The sequence below is a fragment of the Lithobates pipiens genome, unplaced genomic scaffold (assembly GCF_037356315.1).
Source record: "Lithobates pipiens isolate NorthernLeopardFrog02 unplaced genomic scaffold, aLitPip1_a1.2 Scaffold_1, whole genome shotgun sequence".
NCBI classification, from domain to species: Eukaryota; Metazoa; Chordata; class Amphibia; order Anura; family Ranidae; genus Lithobates; species Lithobates pipiens.
The window spans coordinates 237,741,679-237,758,897 of record NW_027507685.1 but is presented as its reverse complement, the minus strand read 5'-3'; the positions used below and the strand labels follow the sequence as shown (position 1 = coordinate 237,758,897).

Below are 17,219 nucleotides of genomic sequence, written 5' to 3'. Positions count from 1 at the left end.
TGTACAGGGATAGGGACAATTGTGGACACTCACTCAGATTGAACTGGATGGACTGGTTCTTTATTCAGCCTTACTAACTATGAAACTATGAAGCCTTTCTCTTCAGTGTCATAGCCATTGCAAAACCATTCATTATGCTGCATTATTAAGCAAATTCACTAACGAAGACTTTTTACATCTGTAGGGAGAGTAAATTTGAGATCGGTTGTAACCGAGATCATTGACACTTTGAGGGTTATTTACTAAAGGAAAATCCACTTTGCACTGCAAGTGCACATGGAAGTGCATTCGCTGTAGATCCGAGGGGGGCATGCAAGGAAAATAAATAACAGAATTTTAGCTTGCACATGATTAGATGATAAAATCAGCAGAGCTTCCCCTCATTTCAGATCTACCCCTTAGATTTAGAGTGACTGCCCTTCCAAGTGAACTTTCAGTGCAAAGTGGATTTGCCTTTCGTAAATAACGCCCTTTGTTTAGTTCATTTCAATGACCATTCCTTATTTACTAAATCCAAAGTCAAGTTTTTTTGTTCTATTTGGGATTTAGCTGGTTTGTAACCAAACAGATCCATTGCCTCCTTGCAGTTCTGTTGAATCTCTTCTACAAGATGAAAGTCCATAGCAGTTCTCCATTTATAGGGCACCTTTGAAGAGTCTCTTGAGAAAGTCATGATCTCATGTTTATCTGCTACCTCCTTATGGGTGACATTGTAAACCCACTGTTCCAGGTCCTTGGTTGGATGGAGGCCAGCAAAATTGTACATTTTTTTAATGTTCTTAAGAGGTTCATTAGAAAGGTCCTCGTGACGAATTGCCATGTATCGCCCTTGCAGCACCTCAGCTACTTTAGCCACTCTGTTGATGTCAACCTGAGCCTTGCAAATCTTCTTCATAACCCTGCTTGTTGTAATAATTTTATTTCCTTCATTCTTAAGTAAAATCTTATCATCCATGCTGAAGTCAAAGTATTGCCTTGAAAAAGCAACAGCTCGAGGGTCCCTTACAAGGTGCAGAATACGAAGATCAAGAGCGGGGTCTCGGAAAAGGGGAAGCAGAATAGACAGGTCAAGAATACGGACTGTCTTCATCACCACGTGGCTGTATGTCTTGCATGTTTCTCCCATTTGATCCAGCGAAGTGTTCATGCAAGAACGCTTACACTTCAAACGGTCATAGCCATCGGTAAGCTTAAAGGCTGAACAAGTTGGTGGGGTGCAGAGTGCTCGAGTTTCTGCATAGAACAATAAATCGGAAACAAGTTTTCCACCTCCAGGAAGATACTGTTGAAGAGGGGACACATCGCAGGTGAAAAGTGATCGTAGAAGATCTCTTAAGGGAAAATGCAGAAGCTTGTAACCTTCATTCTGAAAATTGTACCAGAGGGGATGTCCAGGCTCAAAGATGTAAAAGACGTCATTGTGATGGTTGAAGATCTGCCCAAGGAATGAAGAACCCGATCTCCAGGATGACAAGACAAGGAGATGGACCGTTTTTTTGGGGGGGGCAGAGTGTGGTGAGTGTGTAGAGAAGGAAATTTTGTAATGAAGAAATGTGGATAGAGAAAATAAAAATAGAGATACACAAAAAAAGAAGAAATATTTATGAGGCGATGACATCATCAGAAACCAAGCAGGAACGTGGAATGACCGGGGAAGGCCAGGAAGTCTAAAATCCTATGAGAGGGGAGAAACCAGAGCTGTAAAAAAGTCAAAAATGATAAAGATTAGTAAATGGGAATTACAGCAGATGAATAACTGTGATCAATTATAGAATACTGTATGTCCTGCCCAAATTTATTTTTAATTTTTAATTTTTTTTTTTAGTTTTGAATGAAGTTGAAAGGAAACCATTTACAGAATATGTCAAGCCCACACTTTTTTTTTTATTTATTTTTTTGGATAAAGTTGAAAAAAAAAAACAATTACAGACTATATCCAGTCAAAACATTATTCTTTTAGTTTTAGATAGTTGTTGAAGAATACATTATTGCTTTTTAGCCCTTGTACACACGGTCAGACATTCTGACAACCAAATCCATTGGATTTTGTCCGAAACTGTTGCATACACACGGTCGGACAAAGTTGTCGGAAAATCCGATCGTTCAGAACGTGATGACGTCATTTCGTTACAGTGGGACTACATTCAGGCTAGTAGCCAATAACTTTGGTCTAGGAATTTGATCTGAGCATGCGTGGCACTTTGTCCGATCGGAATTCTCTACACACAATTGGACAAAGTCCGATCAGATCATGTTGACGGAAAATTCTATAGCCCAGCTGGAAAACTTGGTCCGACGGAAACAATACGATGGAGCCCACACACAGTCGGATTATCCGACAACACGGTCCTATCGGACATTGTCCATGGGAATATCCGACCGTGTGTACAGCTTCATCCAGCTATAAAACCCCGTATTGGAGCTGGTTTACTAAAACTGCTGAGTGTAAAATCTGGTGTAACTCTGCATGATAACCAATCAGCTTGTAACTTCAACTGGTTCAATTAACCACTTCAGCCCCGAAACATTTGGCTGGCCAAAGAGAAGAGCACATTTTGCGTTTCGGCACTGTGTCGCTTTAACTGACAATTGCGCGGGCGTGCGACGTGACTCCCAAACAAAATTGACGTCCTTTTTTTCTCACAAATAGAGCTTTCTTTTGATGGTATTTGATCACCTCTGCGGTTTTTACTTTTTCTACTATAAACAAAAAAAGAGTGACAATTTTGAAAAAAAAAACACATTATTTTTTACTTTTTGCTATAATAAATATCCCCAAAAAATATATAAAAAACATATTTTTTCCTCAGTTTATGCCAATACGTATTCTTCTACATATTTATGGTAAGAAAAAAAAATGCAATAAGCATGTCTACAAAATAGGGGATCGTTTTATGGCATTTTTATTAATATATATTTTTTATTAGTAGTGGTGGTGATCAGCGATTTTTATCATGACTGCAACATTATGGCAGATACTTTGGACACTTTTGGCGCTATTTTGGGACCATTCACATTTATACAGAGATCAGTGCAATTAAAAATGCACTGATTACTGTGTAAATGTGACTGGCAGTGAAGGGGTTAACCAGTAGGGGGCGCTGCAGAGGTTAAGTGTGTCCTAGGGAGTGATTCTAACTGTGGGGGGGAAGGGCTGTGTGTGACACGACACTGATCACCGCTCCCGATTAAAGGGAGCGGTGATCAGTGACAGTGTCACTAGGCAGAATGGGGAGATGCTTAGCATTTCCCCGTTCTTCCTCTCCATAAGACGATCGCAGTTATCCCTGTGGACATCGAGTCCACGAGACCCGCAGTCAGACTCACAGAGCATGCATCCGCGTATGCTATGCAAGCCTCACAAGATCGCGCTCAATAACGTGATTTTGTGCAGCGTAGCCAACCTGCCGCAGTAAAACTGCAGCGGCTGGTCCGCAAAAGGGTAAAGGGATTTTAAAGGAAATAATTTTTTTTTTCATTTTTAACTGATTGCCAACCAACTACTTCGGCAGAATGGAATGACTGGGCAAAGTAACGTACCTGTACATTACTTTGAATTTCCCACCTTGCACATAAAACTATAGATGCTATAACTTTTGCGCAAACCAATCAATAAATGCTTATTGCGATTTTTTTTTTTTTTTTTTAATCAAAAATATGTCAAAGAATACGTATCGGCCTTAACTGAGGAAAAAAAAAGTTTATTTTTTTTTGGGGGAATATTTATTATAGCAAAAAGTAAAAAATAATGCATTTTTTTCAAAATTGTCACTCTTTTTTTGTTTATAGAGCAAAAAAATTATCAAATACCACCAAAAGAAAGCTCTAATTGTGTGAAAAAAAAGGACGTAAATTTAGTTTGGTTGCAACGTCGCACGACCGCGCAATTGTCAGTTAAAGCAACGTAGTGCCGAATTGCAAAAAAGTGCTCTGGTCTTTGGCCAGCCAAATGGTCCGGGGCTGAAGTGGTTAAATAACAAACACATTATACTTACCTGCTCTGTGCAGTGGTTTTGGTTCTCGCTCCTGGGCCACACTCTGTGTGTTAATTCTCACACAGATCACAGTTCGGCCCTGCACCCACTCTCTCTACAGACTACTGGCTGTGATTGACAACAGCAGGAGCCAATTGCTCTCACTGCTGTGTGAGCCAATGAGGAGAGAAAGACCCAGGAGAGACAATGGTCTTTTGCACATCGTTAGATCAAGATGGGGCTCGGGTATGTATGGGGGGGGCTGAGTTGGGAGATGCACACAGAAGGTTTTTTACCTCAATGCCTAGAATGCATTAAAGTGGAAGTAAACCCATCGATTTAACAGTTTCAAAAAACAGTTGGCATGTGTCGAGCTATATAACTGTCACATTGGTCAACCAAACTGTCAAACCATCCAATGGCTGGTCTCTAAACTGACCGCATGTGCAGCACCATGGCAGTTAAAGATCAAACAGAGGCCAAGAGGCAGTTTCCTTGGCCGAGAACAATAGGAGGGTTTACTTCCAAAAACCTTGAGCCTTTAGAACCACTTTATACTTTGGCAATAAAATCTGGATGCTGATTGGTTTCTATGCAAAGCTGCACCAGATTTTGCACTCTCCAGCTTTAGTTAATCCACCCCATTGTGTTCATTAAAAAGGAACTTTATTCCTTTTTAGGTTTTATTTCCCTTCTTCTACCTGTACCATTGGTTATCCTCAAAAATCATACTCGCGTGTTCAGCAAATCCAGTGCGGTCTGGTGAAACTTGCTGCTCCACCACCGAATCCCAGATCCTGGGCCACCAGCTTCTATACTAATGTCATCAGGATGCCAGATGGGTTCTTGCACCCTGCCCCCTGATGGTGTACCACTGCACATGCACAATGTGTCAGAGATTGTCAGGCACATGCATAGTGTGCCCATAATTTCCCAGAAGCCTCCTGAGATGCATGATGTAAGTATCCCAGGAGGTTTAAAGAATCCTATGCTCCCTTTTTCTTAGTTGACACTTGACAGATATGATTTCAGGATTTTGTTGGGCAATATGCATAATGCCATTTGCTCGGTTTAAAATCACTTACTAGAAGAAAACTAACAGCAGGGCACTGACGGTATCAAATAAAAATCCCTTGATTTAAAATAGGCAGTACATTTACATAGAAGTTAGCATGGAAAGGAAACACCTGGGACCAAGCAGCTGTGATCAGTGTGAGGCTGTAGGCTTCACTGAGCAAACAGAGACCGACGCCCCCTCTCCTGGCATCCACCAGGCATTTTGACAGCTGTCATCCTCATGTGCAGCTTAGAATGCCGCCACTAACATCCGTGTTTTGAGCTAGCTGTCTCCTTAGTAATATCTACAGCCTCGCACTGATCACAGCTGCTTGGTCTCAGGTATTCTCTATCCATGTTGTTTCATGCTAACTTCAATGTAAGTGTGCTGCTTATTTTAGTAAAGTGATTTTTATTTGATACTGACCTCAGCGCCCTGCTGTTTCTTTTCTTCTACATTGAGGTGATTTTACCCAGATCTTCTGTGGGAGCTGCAGAGGTTCCAGTCTCAGTCCCTTCTCCTGTTCAGCCTTCCAACCATCCATCCAGTTGCCTCATCTATTCCTCTACCCTGTTGATGGTCTACAGATACAAATGAAAGGTCTAATGGACCAAGGGACTTCTACTAGGACCGCCATATGTATTGTGTACTTGTACTTTCTTTGGATTTAAAATAATTTACTGACCACCAATGAAAGGCTCACTCTTTCTTCCACTGACCACGAATGTAAAGGGACATTTTGCCTCACACTGACCATCAATGTGAGGGGGACTTTTTTTTTTTAATTCCCATTGACCATAACTCTAAGCCCCTTTCACACTACCGATCTGTTCAGATCCGCCTGTCAGTTTTTCAGGCGGACCTGAACGGATGCTCCATAGAGGTCTATGGAGCGTCGGATGTCAGCGGTGACATGTCCGCTGACATCCGACCTGCTCCTATCCGAAAAAGTGTGACGGAGGAAAAAGCTATTTTTCCATCCACCATCGGATCGGGTGATGACGGACACTGCGGTCCGTCGTCACTCGATCTCCCATAGGGGAGAGCGGCGCTGTGACAGGTCCATCCCTGCACAGTGTGCAGAGATGGACCTGTAATCTTCCTGCTCAGCGGAGATCGCTCCAGCGATCCCCGCTGAGCAAGCGGTTATCCATGGGGCGGATCAGCACTGATCCGCCCCGTGTGAAAGGACCCTAAGAGAACATTCCTTTTGCTGACCACCAATTTAACAGAAATGAAAAAAAGGCATCCAAGAGGTGCTGGAACTATGATATAAGTTTATATGAAGTAGTGAAAGGACAAAAAAAATTGAAAAACCCACTGGCTCTTAGGTTAGGCTGTTCACGACAGACAAGGCCCCCTCCAGTGGGTACCCTAGCAGGTTACTAGAAGAAAATGTGCATATAAAGGAGCACCAGATCAAGATAAGAGTCCAATTTCATTTATTGGTTTATTGGTATTGTGCTAAAAGACAGCTAAAGCATTTCGGGGGTCAGAAGAACTCCCCCTTCATCAGAGCTTAAGACCCCTTTCACCCCGAGCCGCCACTGGCACCAGTGGTAAAGCTATTTTAAGCGCCACTTTGCCATTATTTTAGCAGCACTATTCGGCCATTAGTGGGGTGATTTTAGCGGGGCAATTATAAAAGGGGTTAAATCTGTCTGCAAAATGCCACCGCAGCACATTACAGCACTGCCCCATTGATTTCAATGTGCACAAAAGCAAACATGCGTGTCGGTCCCGCACGCATGAAAACAAAGAACGGTCCACACGTGAGGTGTTGCCACAATTATCGGATCATGGGCAGTAATTCTAGCACCAGACCTTTTCTGTAAATCTAAAGTGGTAACCTGTAAAGCATTTCCCATGAACGAGAAACAACTGATGGAAGTACGTCACGGGCTGCAGGTATGTGTTCCTGCGGCCCGTGACATAACTTCATTGCATTCCACGCCGGTTCCGGCCTCTTCCTGGTGGCCACAGGACATGCTGCAGGCTGACGGAATAACCATACAGCCTCGCACAGAGACCGGATCAGGACACAAGGACCTTCCCAGGGACCCCACCCATACAGATGAGCCTATTATGTTCTTACCTTTTGATACCCTGCCATTAAAGCGGTTTTTAATACTTCACTTACTGTAGGTGGCACTTCTGGTGTTTTCCTTTTTGGCTTAAAAAAAATGTATAATGTTTTTTTTTCTCGAAAATTACTAGAGAAAAGAACAATGATGTAAACAAAAAGTGCCAGAAAATGCCTGCTCTTCAAGTGGTTAATGTTGGTGAGATCAACACCTTTTAGATACTCACCCACCCAGCGGATCCAGTGCTGTCCAGTGGAGATCCTCCCATTTTCTTGCAGTGCTCACTCCCATGCTGCCATGTTTTGGCATGGCGTCATTGAGAGACTGTCAGCTGTTCCTTGTCCAGCCAGCATGTCTCTTGATAACGCTCTGCTAGGCCCATCTGCTCCTTTTTTAGTGAATGAAAGGCTTTGCCTACTGGGATATGTGATGTTCATATCTTGGGAGGCAAAAGGGGCATGTTGTTTGCCTAGGTGAATGACATGCAAGGTTGAGCAGAGCTGGACAAATTAATAAAAAAACAAGTAAAAAAAATTAAAATAAAAAGATAAAAAAATTCCTAATCGGGCAGAGTACCGAAGATGGGTGGTCATCATATGGAGGGTCTTTACCACTTTAATTTTAAAGGCTCATGCTCTAGAGTTGGGTACAGTGGAATTGGCATCTCTGATGAGAGGACACCAGGGGAATGACCCCTACTAATAAGGGCTCCATAGTGGATACTGATTCATTTTGAAGTAATTTACTCATAGATGTGCCTCTGTTACTTTTTTTTCCACTGGTTATATGTTGAATCGTGTGAGAAAGTTTCTTTCACTAGTGTCAGTTGCTGTCAGAATATGTGTCTTCCTTCGTAGAGTGAAAGTACGCTAGCAACACTTCTATTCTCTTGTAAGTAGAACAAGAGGAGATTAAATAAAGGAGTGTCTGTGTACATAACTAATTTAAAAAAAAAAACTAGCACTGTATATTTTATTAAATTTTAATTGGTGTAGTGCCAGCAGGATCTTCTATAAACTTGGAGCTTCATTCGAGTCTAGTGCTGGAGTCTGTGGGACCACACACTCAACAGTGATTCAAGGAGGAATATGCCAACATAAGAACACTAAAATGCCCTTATCTGATTGAGTAGAGAGAAAAAGCAGTACTCAGGCTATATAAGATACAAGTTACTTAACCCTCTGGAAGGGAGTGACTTTAAGGGGTATTATTATTGCCTTTTAAGAATCGCAGCAAGGTGAAGGACTTTATTGGGCATTTGGAAGGACCGTATGAGGAAGTAACTTCTGCAGCCAAACTGAATAAAAATTCTTTACCCAAGGGCAACGTGGGCAAAAGTCATTACAAGAATATGTTGTGGCCCTGAATGGATTATGAAATAAACTCACGAGGAAAGACTGTGATTGGTTTGCTAACTTAACAGAAGGGGGCAATGAAATGTATTGTTTCAGGCCTGTGTAAAGTAATGCCTCATCATAGTTTGAAAAATTTGGTGAGGACTAGGGATGAGCCGAACACCCCCCTGTTCGGTTCGCACCAGAACCTGCGAACAGACCTAAACTTCGTGTGAACTTTAGAACCCTATTAAAGTCTATGGGACTCGAACGTTCACAATCTAAAGTGCTCATTTTAAAGGGTAATATGCAGGTTACTGTCCTAAAAAGTGTTTGGGGACCCGGGTCCTGCCCCAGGGGACATGGATCAATGCAAAAAGAAGTTTTAAAAACTGCAGTTTTTTCAGGAGCAGTGATTTTAATAATGATTAAAGTGAAACAATAAAAGTGTAATATTCCTTTAAATTTTGTAGCTGGGGGGTATCTATAGTATGCCTGTAAAGGGGCGCATGTTTCTGGTGCTTAGAACTGTCCCTGCACAAAGTGTCATTTGTGCAGGAAAAAAAGTCTTTTAAAATCACTTGCGGCTAAATTGTCGGCTCCCCGTAATACAGAGAACACTCAATGAGTGTTCTCTGCATTAGCCGACAATTCATTCATTCATTGATTAAAAAATAAATAAAATAAAAAGCGTGGGGGTTCCCCTAAATTCAATTACCAGGCCCTTCAGGTCTGACATGGATATTAAGGGGAACCCCGTGTCAAATTTAAAAAAAAATGACGTGGGGGTCCCCCTAAATATCCATACCATACCCTTCAGGTCTGATATGGATATTAAGGGGAACCCCGCATCAAATTAAAAAAAAAATTGACGTGGGGGTCCCCCTAAAAATCCATATCAGACCCTTTATCCGAGCACGCAACCTGGCAGGCCGCAGGAAAAGAGGGAGGGACGAGAGAGCGGCCCCCCCTCCCTCCTGAACTGTACCATGCCACATACCCTCAACATTGGGAGGATGCTTTGGGGGTCTGTGACCCCTCAAAGCACCTTGTCCCCATGTTGATAAGGACAAGGGCCTCATCCTCACAACCCTGGCCGTTGGTTGTGAGGGTCTGCGGGCGGGGGGCTTATCAGAATCTGGAAGCCCCCTTTAACAAGGGGACCCCCAGATCCCGCCCCCCCCCTGTTTGAAATGGTAAGGGGGTACAAAAGTACCCCTACCATTTCACAAAGAAAGTGTCAAAATGGTTAAATAAGACAAACGCACTTTTGAAAAATTCCTTTATTAAAAATGAAAAAAATAAAAAAAAGATTCCAGCGGTGCTAATCCACTCTTGCTATCCAGCGACGGATCTCCGGGGTCCAGCGATGGATGATCATATCCAGCGACGGGGATCTCTCAGTCCAGCGCTGTCCATACATCCTTCTTCTGTCTCCACTCCGGAGACACTGCAGAGAGCCCAGCGCTGACGTTTCTTATATTAGGAGGGCGGGGCCACCCGTCACCTGACCCCGCCCCTCTGACGCTGGAGAGGGAAGCCAGGGGTTCACCAGTGACGCGTGGGTGACCCACCCCTCTGATGTAACGCAGGTTTCCGTTACATCAGAGGGGGCGGGGTCACCCACACGTCACTGGGGAACCCCTGGCTCCCTTCACTAGCGTCAGAGGGGCGGGGTCAGGTGAATATTAAAAATATTAAACCAACCAATCAATAAACACTTATTGCGTTTTTTTTATTTTTATTTATTTTTTTTTTACCAAAAATATGTAGAAGAATGCGTATTGGCCTAAACTGAGGAAAAACATTTTTTTTTATATATTTTTTGGGGATATTTATTATAGCAAAAAGTAAAAAATAATGTGTTTTTTTTCAAAATTGTCGCTCTTTTTGTGTTTATAGTGCAAAAAATAAAAACTGCACAAGTGATCAAATACCACCAAAAGAAAGCTCTATTTGTAGTTAAAAAAAAAAAAGGACCTCAATTTTGTTTGGGAGCCACATTGCATGACCACGCAATTGTCAGTTAAATTGTCGCAGTGCCGAATCGCAAAAAGTGCTCTGGTCTTAAGCCAGCAAACTGGTCTGGGGCTTAAGTGGTTAAAGTTACAAGGGAAATATTGCACGAGAATTATTGCTCTCGCTCTAACATTTGCGGTGATAGATGTGTGGTTGTAAGCATCCCTTGTAATAGAAATAAAGATGACAGGTTCTTTTTATTGAAAGATCTGGGGTCAGAAAAGACCCCAAGTCTCTAATTTACCTTTAGAAGCAAAAGATCAAAAAACATTGTTGTTTTACATTTTGCTTTACCAAAAAAAAAAATTGACTATGGCCCGGGAACTGGAAGTGAAGTGCATATTTAATCCTTTTGGTCTAAAAATCCATGTCTGTGTATACTGTGTGGCCCCATAATCTCTGATTGCCTGGGGGCCCCATAATTTCCTATTGCCCAGGGGCCCCATGAGTTGTCAGTCCGCCCCTGATGGAGCCCACACTATTTGGAAAACCTATTAGAGCCTCAGTCTCTAATCAGGTTCTTCGAAAAAATCCCCTGCCACTGTAATTCATGCGCCTGGTGCCCTGAAAGGGCCGGACGCATGAATAGGGGGTGGCCGCGGTGGCCTTGGATAGATACATGCTCTGAATGAGTCTATCCATTATACATATAGGGAGTGGCATGGAGAGAGGGGGCAGAGTCCGGGTGCCCATAATGTATGGGCCACCACTGCTAGTAGATAAACAGGGGGCTCATCTGACAACATAGAGGTATCACATCCTCCCGCATTTGGTATATACCGTATTTATCGATGTATAACACGCACTGGCGTATAACACGCACCCCAAGTTTAGGAGGGAATTTAAAAGAAAAAACTTTTAGGAGGGAAGTTTAAGGAAAAAAACTTACATTTAAATGCCCATCAATGCAGCCCTATCAGTGTCATTTGCAGCCTTGTCTGTGGCTTTGCCATTTAAAAATGGCACTGCCGAGATACAGAGCAGATGTCCTATGTATCTCAGCGGCGCTTGGTAGTTCTCGGGTGCCGCTCTCGGCGGCTTTCAGCTATTTTTGGCCGCACTCGGCCATTCTCGGCTATTTTCAGCTGCACTCGGCTGTTCTCGGCTATTTTTGGCCACTCTCGGATATTTTCGGCCACACTCTGCCATTCTCTGCGGCTTTCGGCTTTCTGATAGGGCATCATAGGGCAGCACAGTGGTGTAGTGTGTAGCACTCTCACCTAGCAGTAAAAAGCGTCGCTGTTTGAAATCCCAAACAAAACCATGCCTGGAGCATGTTCTCCCTGTGCCGGGGTGGGGGTACTCCAGTTTTCTCCCACACTCCAAAAACATGCTGGTAGGTTAATTGGCCTCTGTCTAAATCGGCCCTAGTATATGAATGTGAGTTAGGGACCTTAGATTATAAGCTCCTTAAGGGTAGGGACCAAAGTGAATGTACAATATATATGTAAAGTGCTATGTAAATAGACAGCACTATACAAGTACCTTAAATAATAATATATATGGCAGTGATGGAGAACATTGGCACCCCAGATGTTTTGGAACTACATTTCCCATGATGCTCCAGTACACTGCAGAGTGCCAGAGCATCATGAGAAATGTAGTTCCAAAACATCTGGGGTGCCAACGTTCGCCATCACTGATATATAGTATATATGCACCTTTTATAATAAACTCATCAAACATCATTCTTCTATGTTTCCATTTTACATATAAAAAAATACTAAATACAGTATAAGTGCACCATGTAATAGTAAATATCTAGCTATATATTACTCATTACTATAGTACATTAATATTTAATTTACAAAGAAAAATAGGATTTATAAAAGAAAGGTATAATATATTCATCATGTTTTATATAATAATAATAATAATATTAATAAATCAAAATGATATATTACATAAGGCAGATCCTAGGATCAACAAAATCTTATTATACATTCCCTAGGCTGCAAGCCAAAAAATGGAAATAAACTATCAAGGTAATGACATTATTGTAGCCAAAATTATTAATGAGGATTTTTTTGGGGGATTCCGATGTATCAAATTACCTGTGAATAATGTAACTTGGAGCTGTTGCAGAAAAGATCCCACTGTGAAAAGACAACGGAAAAAGTCATATGAAGAGAGAGAGAGTCTCGATGAACATTCCTAATGGGACGAGAGAATAATGTGAAGCTTCAAACAGGATGGATGCCATTTAGAGCAATCAAGCTAGAGATGCCAAACAGGACAGGTGTTTATATTTCATCTAGGATGTCGTCAGGATGTCTAAGTGTTTGTCATTACTTAGAAATGTGTACGTTATACATGTGTGCAAGTTGCCTTGTAAGTTGCCTCAAGTCGTGCTGTGATTCATACTCAAGTCGTGTCCAAGTTGCCTCCCAAAGTCATGCTGGAAATCATGTTGCCCCTGTGTGAACCGGCTCTTAATCTCTCTTTCTTCCTTAACAATATGTCTTTGCTCCCTTCTTTTTTCTTGCCCCTCCCCAGGGTACCTATAAATTTACAATCTATGAATACAATATACTACAATATCCTTCTTATGGTCTCTAGATGGCCCCCTTAAATGTCCTTACATTAAACGTACGAGGTCTAAATATCTCGCAAAAGCAAACTAAAGTTTTTCGCTCCTTGGCTTGGTTCAAAAACACATATAGTATGCCTCCAAGAAACTAATTTCACAGACTTACCAACTCATAAATATTTTGGCTCAATTTATCCCCAAGTTATCACAGCCTCTGCTAAATCTAAACAACGAGGAGTGCGAATAACATTTCATCGATCTAGACCCTTTTCCCTTCTGGCAGACATCAAAGATCCGGTAGATCGCTATCTTATACTTACAGGACAGCTATGTGATTCCCCAATCACAGTGGTATCCTACTACGCTCCTAATAGAAATCCATCCTCATTCCTCTCCCACTTATTTCAGGTAAGAGATACATATAAAATGGGCACACTTTTAATCTGTGGAGACTCAAATCAAGTTCTATATCCTTTTTTAGATAAATACCCAACCCCTACTGCATCCAATCCTCAATCTCGAAAAGTTTCAAAGGCTTCTTCAGTAGTGATGGACGAACTTCCGACGGGACGTTTCGCGAACGCGAAATGCGAACGGACCCAAACGTTCGCGAAACCGACCGTTCGCCGCGGGCCCCATTGACTTCAATGGGAGGCGAACTTTGCAAACCTTCATGTCGAATTTGCGGCCACGTGGTAATTATTAGGGGGTAAAACGTAGTCCCACCATCTGGACAATGACATAATACATGTATGAGGTGAATTTGGGATCGATAACTACAAGCATTTTTATTTTATTTGGGAAATTGTTCTAACAATTCAGGACTATGGAGCTAATGAAGGCAATGGAGGAGAGGGAAGGTCAGGGACCAGGGTAGGCAAAGAAGAGGGTGCAGGAGATGATCACCAGCAGCGTGACATACCGGAATGACACATGCACCGTGATAGAGGCATCTGACAGCAGCACCGTAATACAGAGCACTGACAGCAGCACCGTGACATACAGCGCTGACAGCAGCACCGTGACATACAGCGCTGACAGCAGCACCGTGACATACAGCGCTGACAGCAGCACCGTGACATACAGCGCTGACAGCAGCACCGTGACATACAGCACTGACAGCAGCACCGTAAGCAGCCCCAGGAGGAAGTCAGCACAGCACAGGGATGGTGTGATCCCCTCATAATAAGAACCCCCAGGAGGAAGTCAGCACAGCACAGGGATAGTGTGATCCCTTCATAATAAGAACCCCCAGGAGGAAGTCAGCACAGCACAGGGATATCATAAGCAGCCCCAGTAGAAATATGACACCGCTCAACCTCTTCAAAGAGGAGGGTAGGGGCATATAGTACGGTGTGCTTTTTTGGGTCAAGGAAGTGAGCCAAATGAATTAAGAAGGTCTGTGTGCTTGATTAAAAAAATAGTTTATAGACATATACATGGTCTACTGGTCACATGTGTTGAATTCCTCCGAGATCCATGCCTCATTCATTTTTAGAAATGTGAGGTAGTTAACACTGTGGTGAGCTAGGCGAGTACGCTTATCGGTCACAATCCCCCCTGCTGCGCTGAACGTCCTTTCGGACAGGACACTGGATGAGGGGCAAGCCAACAGTTCGATTGCAAATTGGGCAAGCTCTGGCCAGAGGTCAAGCCTGCCCACCCAGTAGTCTAGGGGTTCATCACTCCTCAGAGCGTCCACATCGGCCGTTAACCCAATGTAGTCGGACACCTGACGGTCTAGGCGTTCCCTGATGCTGGATCCGGATGACACCTGTCGATGGGTCGGCTGAAAGAATGACCTCATATCCGAAGTCACCAACACATCTTCAAACCGGCCTCTTCTTGCAGGCGCTGTTGGATTGGTACCCGCAAATCCTTCTCTGGGAGTGGGAATTGCTCCTCTGCCAGCGCACGCAAAAGCAGAATGCAGCATTTCTCGAAGCAAGGCCTGGAAGTGCTGCATTCTGACAGCCCTCTGCGACGGCGGTAACATTTCCGCCATTTTGTGTTTGTACCGGGGGTCTAAGTACGTTGCCACCCAGTACTGGTCCTTGACCCTCATGCTTTTTATACGGGGGTCCCTATTAAAACACTGGAGCATGAAGGCCCCCATTTGCACTAAAGTGGAAGCGGTGTGGTGGCCTGGCTCCTGCTCATCATCCAGGATAATGTCGTCCTCTTCATTCTCCTCTCCCCATCCTCGCACAACAGGGATCCCAGAAAGGTTTAAAGCATGCTCTTCTTGCTCCTGCTCATCCGCCCCGGCACCATCCTCCTCTGACTCCTCATCAGACTCCTGTTGTTGACTTGTCTCAGATAGAGTAGCCCCCCCTGGGAATTCATCCAGCATTGCGACTTCCTCATCTTCCCGCTCCTGCTCCTCCACAGCCTGATCAATGACACGACGCAATGCACGCTCCAGAAAGAAGGCATAAGGTACCATGTCACTGATGGCGCCATGGCTGCGACTGACCAGTTTGGTGATCTCCTCAAATGGCCGCAGAAGTCTGCATGTGTCGCGCATGAGCAGCCACTGGCGCGGTGAAAAAAAACCCAGCTCCCCAGAACCGTTTCTTTCGCAGAGTTCATACAGGTAGACGTTAACTGCACGTTTCTGCTGGAGCAGCCTATCAAGCATATAGAAGGTTGAGTTCCATCGCGTCGGGCAATCGCAAATAAGACGTCTGACCGGCAGATGGTGTCGCCGCTGAATGTCAGCAAGGCGAGCCATGGCCGTGTAAGATCTTCTGAAATGGGCCGAGATTTTCCTTGCCTGCCGCAAGATGTCCTGGACCCCAGGGTATTTGACAAGGAATCGCTGCACGACCAAGTTTAAGACGTGTGCCATGCACGGCACGTGCGTGATTTTGCCCTGTTTCAATGCGCTAAGCAGATTGGCACCGTTGTCACACACCACTTTACCAACTGTCAAATTGAGCGGTGTTAGCCACTCATCTGCCTGTGAACGCAAAGCTGAAAGGAGTGCCGGGCCAGTGTGGCTCTTTGCTTCCAGGCACAACAGACGCAGCACGGCATGGCAACGTCTCACCTGGCATGTGGAATAGGTTCTGGGGAGCTTGGGCGGTGCAGTGGAAGAGACGCTAGCAGCGGAAAAGGAGGAGGCAGCTGAGGAGGAGAGGGAGGAGGATGGAGTAGGAGGAGGAGAAGAAGAGTCAGGCCTGCATGCAATCCGTGGCGGTAAAACCAAATCTACACGGGTGCCACGGGTTACATGCTTGACGGCCGTCAGAAGGTTCACCCAGTGGGCAGTAAAACTGATATACCTTCCCTGCCCGTGTTTGCTAGACCACGTGTCTGTGGTCAGATGTATCTTGGCACCGACACTGTGTGCCAGAGATACATTCACTTGCCGCTGAACATGGCCATATAGCTCTGGGATGCCCTTCTCTGAGAAATACTTCCTTCCTGGGACCTTCCATTGTGGTGTTCCAATGGCCACAAATTTGCGAAAGGCCTCCGAGTCCACCAGTTTATATGGCAGTAGTTGGCGGGCTATGAGTTCTGACAAGCCAGCCGCCAACCGTTGGGCAAGAGGGTTATCCGGCATCATCATTTTTTTACGCTCAAACATTAGGCCCACGGAAGCCTGCCTTTTTGCAGAAAAATGTGAGCTTGGCGTGATGGAAGGTGGAGTGGAGGACAATTGTGAGGAGAGAGGAGAAGGAGAAGTAGAAGACGAGGCTGGACGGTGAGAGCCTGCAGTGTGGCTTTGTGTGTTCCGTTGCTCCCACTGGGCTCGGTGATGGCTGCTCATGTGCCTTCTTAAGGCGGTCGTCCCTAGGTGAGTATTGGGCTTACCGCGACTAACGCGTTGACTGCAAAGATTGCAGATGGCAACGCTATTGTCAGCAGCGGACACGTTAAAAAAAGCCCACACTGCGGAGCCATGTGCCGGTGTCCTGGGAGCGCCAGATGTGACCGTACATGGTCGATGACTCGCTCCTGATACATTTGCAGTCTGCTTTGTCCCTGCTGTGCAATGTAAGTCATTGCTGCTTCTCCTCCCTATCTGCTGGTCCATATCTCCCTCTGAACTCCCCTCCTCTTCCTCTCTTGTGGGCACCCACGTGACATCACTAGACACGTCATCATCAACGTCACCTTCCCCACCGCTATAAGTAGAGATCTCGGAGTAGGCAGCAACACCGGGGACCAACCTCCTCCTTGGGCTGATCTGGGTACTGGCGTCAGACTGCT

At 44.4% G+C, this 17,219-nt stretch overlaps 1 protein-coding gene across 1 annotated transcript; it reads right to left on the bottom strand.

Annotated features, from left to right (window-relative positions):
* Nucleotides 1–481: 481 nt before the first annotated feature.
* On the bottom strand, nucleotides 482–1,681 carry LOC143979671 (carbohydrate sulfotransferase 6-like). Its single transcript, XM_077478982.1, has one exon. The coding sequence runs from the start codon at nucleotides 1,619–1,621 to the stop codon at nucleotides 482–484; it is 1,140 nt and encodes a 379-aa protein (XP_077335108.1). The 5' UTR covers nucleotides 1,622–1,681.
* Nucleotides 1,682–17,219: the final 15,538 nt, after the last annotated feature.

Coding starts and splice junctions, on each gene's coding strand:
- LOC143979671 (XM_077478982.1), bottom strand. CDS start 1,621: ATGATGTCATCGCCTCATAAATATTTCTTCTTTTTTTGTGTATCTCTA.